Source organism: Culex quinquefasciatus, chromosome 3 (assembly GCF_015732765.1).
Source record: "Culex quinquefasciatus strain JHB chromosome 3, VPISU_Cqui_1.0_pri_paternal, whole genome shotgun sequence".
NCBI classification, from domain to species: domain Eukaryota; kingdom Metazoa; phylum Arthropoda; class Insecta; order Diptera; family Culicidae; genus Culex; species Culex quinquefasciatus.
This window is the reverse complement of record NC_051863.1, coordinates 177,467,793-177,469,978: the sequence shown is the minus strand read 5'-3', so window position 1 is coordinate 177,469,978 and position 2,186 is coordinate 177,467,793. Positions and strand designations below refer to the sequence as shown.

The following is a 2,186-nucleotide window of genomic DNA, read 5'->3' as shown; positions in this document are numbered from 1 at the left end:
ATGATCACATGTTTTTATCTGAGCTCTTCTTCATGCAGTAACCTACAGTCATCCCACAAATTCGGAACATTTTTGTGAATAATTGTCAATAGCATGCCAAATGAATTTTTTCTGGCGACCCTTCTATTTTTAGGACCTTTATTTGAACATTCTCTTGCTATTTCACTAGCAAAAGGAGTTCTTTTTGAATAAAAAACTGCATTTCGAGACTGTTTTGTTCAGAGCAAAACACTGCCTCTAAATTGACTGTTCCATAATTGTGGGATGATATTGTGCCTCCCACAATTGTGGAACACCTGAATTAAACAGATATTTTCACAAAAAAAGTTAGCAGACCATTTATAAAACATTATTAAGCTTTAGTTTCATTGTTTCCTGTGTGTGAAGTCATTATTTTGTAGAAAATATGTATTCCTGGAGAGAATCAATGTTTGTTTACATCCGTAAGAAAAAAGTGTTCCGAATTTGTGGATTTCAAGGGTCAAAGTTTTTCTTCAAAAACTTGATATAAATGTCAAAATTTGCAGTTGTTCGATACAGCATTCGAAAGATCGCAAGAAAAGCTTTCAAAGGAAGGTAAAAGCGAATCATTAAGTTCAATTATCGATTTTCTATGATTTTTTGAACATTGGCCGATATGTAAACTGTTCCGAATATGAGGGATGGCTGTACTTAAAGTTCGATTGAGTTTTAACAAATCTTCAAAATCGACCCCAAACAAAATTTATTTCCTTGCGAGGATGGCATCATGAGGTTGGTTTACGAATCATTGATGACTGATTGTATATAGGGCTAGGGCAAGTCAGTCAATGCGTAATTTGATAGAGGAGACTAGTTGGCTCTTTTGTTAATTGATCTCCAAGTACAGAAAGAGAAATTAACCTCCTTTATAAAAGTGAACATGTTTTATAATTGCATACTTCTACAGTATCAAAAGTCACGAAAGATTAGAATATTCAGTGTTCTTCGATAGACATAAGGACTTTCTTTCAATGCATTCCCATTATTAAAATTAATACTCATGCAGTTTAATTTAAGCTACTTCCCAGTCTGTTTTACTTTTCTCATCTTTCACACGAAAACAATCCAAAAATTGCGAACAAAAGAAAAAGTAGTATCACCCGCGATCGATAAAATTTGGCCTGACGACAGTCAACTACACGGAAACTGCTTAGTACTTGGCGTACACGGCCGGGGCAGCGTACGTCAGGGCCGGAGCAGCGCCGTAGGTCAGTCCATGGGCGGCGTACGACAGAGCTGGGGCAGCGGCGTAGTTCAGACCATGGGCGGCGTACGACAGAGCGGGGGCAGCGGCGTAGGTCAGGGCTGGGGCGGCCTCAACGTAGGCGGTCTTGATGGCGGGGGCGGCCTCGACGTAAGCGGTCTTGATGGCCGGAGCAGCGGCGTAAGTGATGGCAGGGGCAGCGGCATAAGTGACAGCTGGGGCAGCGGCGTAACCGTGGGTGTAGGTGGTCTTCTCAACGGGGGTCTCGACGATGGTCTTCTTCACGGCCGGAGCGTACACGTGTTCGGCAACCTGCTTGTTGTGGTACTGGGTGAAGCTCTGGTGCGAGAATCCGGTCGGGATCTTCTTCTCGATGTTACCGACATGGGCCACGGTTGGCTCCTCGATGATGCTCTTCTGGTACGAGATCTCCTTCTGGGCCAGCACGGTCGGGACCGCCGCCACCGAGTGATACGCGGCCACAGGCGCCGAAGCCACCACGGTAGCGTGGGGAGCAGCAGCGGACACGGCAAGAACAGCGGACAACACCACCAATCGGAACATTTTGGCAAATGGGATTGTTTGTTTGAAGGTCTGTGTTGTCACACAAAGAATAGCTGCTGGATGCGTTGCGTTGAACGAGTTAACGTTGACTGTACCTCTCCGCTCGCTCAATCAAACTTTTATACGTCCTGCGGTCCAAAACGCCCGCAAACGCCTTTCGGCGTCGCGCCGTCCGAATCCGAAGCCGCGTAATGCTCTGGAGAGTAACCGCACGAACAGGAGTAAGTCGCGATTATCTCGTGTGTGAGTTGATTTTGTTTTTTTTTTTCTTTATTATTTCGCCTAGTAAACCGAAGTGACCGTCTCTTAATTGAATCGGCGACGACGTCTTTTGTCTCGGGGCGTCGGCTAGTCGGCAGGGCGGTTGATGAGTTCTAGTTCTTCTCGGGTGGAGTCG

The 2,186-nt window shown here is 45.3% G+C and overlaps 1 protein-coding gene across 1 annotated transcript; it reads right to left on the bottom strand.

The window, feature by feature from the left end:
• Positions 1-1,027: 1,027 nt before the first annotated feature.
• LOC6042091 (cuticle protein 16.5) lies at positions 1,028-1,901 on the bottom strand. The gene has a single exon (XM_038264687.1). It carries the CDS (start codon positions 1,787-1,789, stop codon positions 1,172-1,174), a length of 618 nt encoding a protein of 205 aa, XP_038120615.1. The 5' UTR covers positions 1,790-1,901; the 3' UTR covers positions 1,028-1,171.
• Positions 1,902-2,186: the final 285 nt, after the last annotated feature.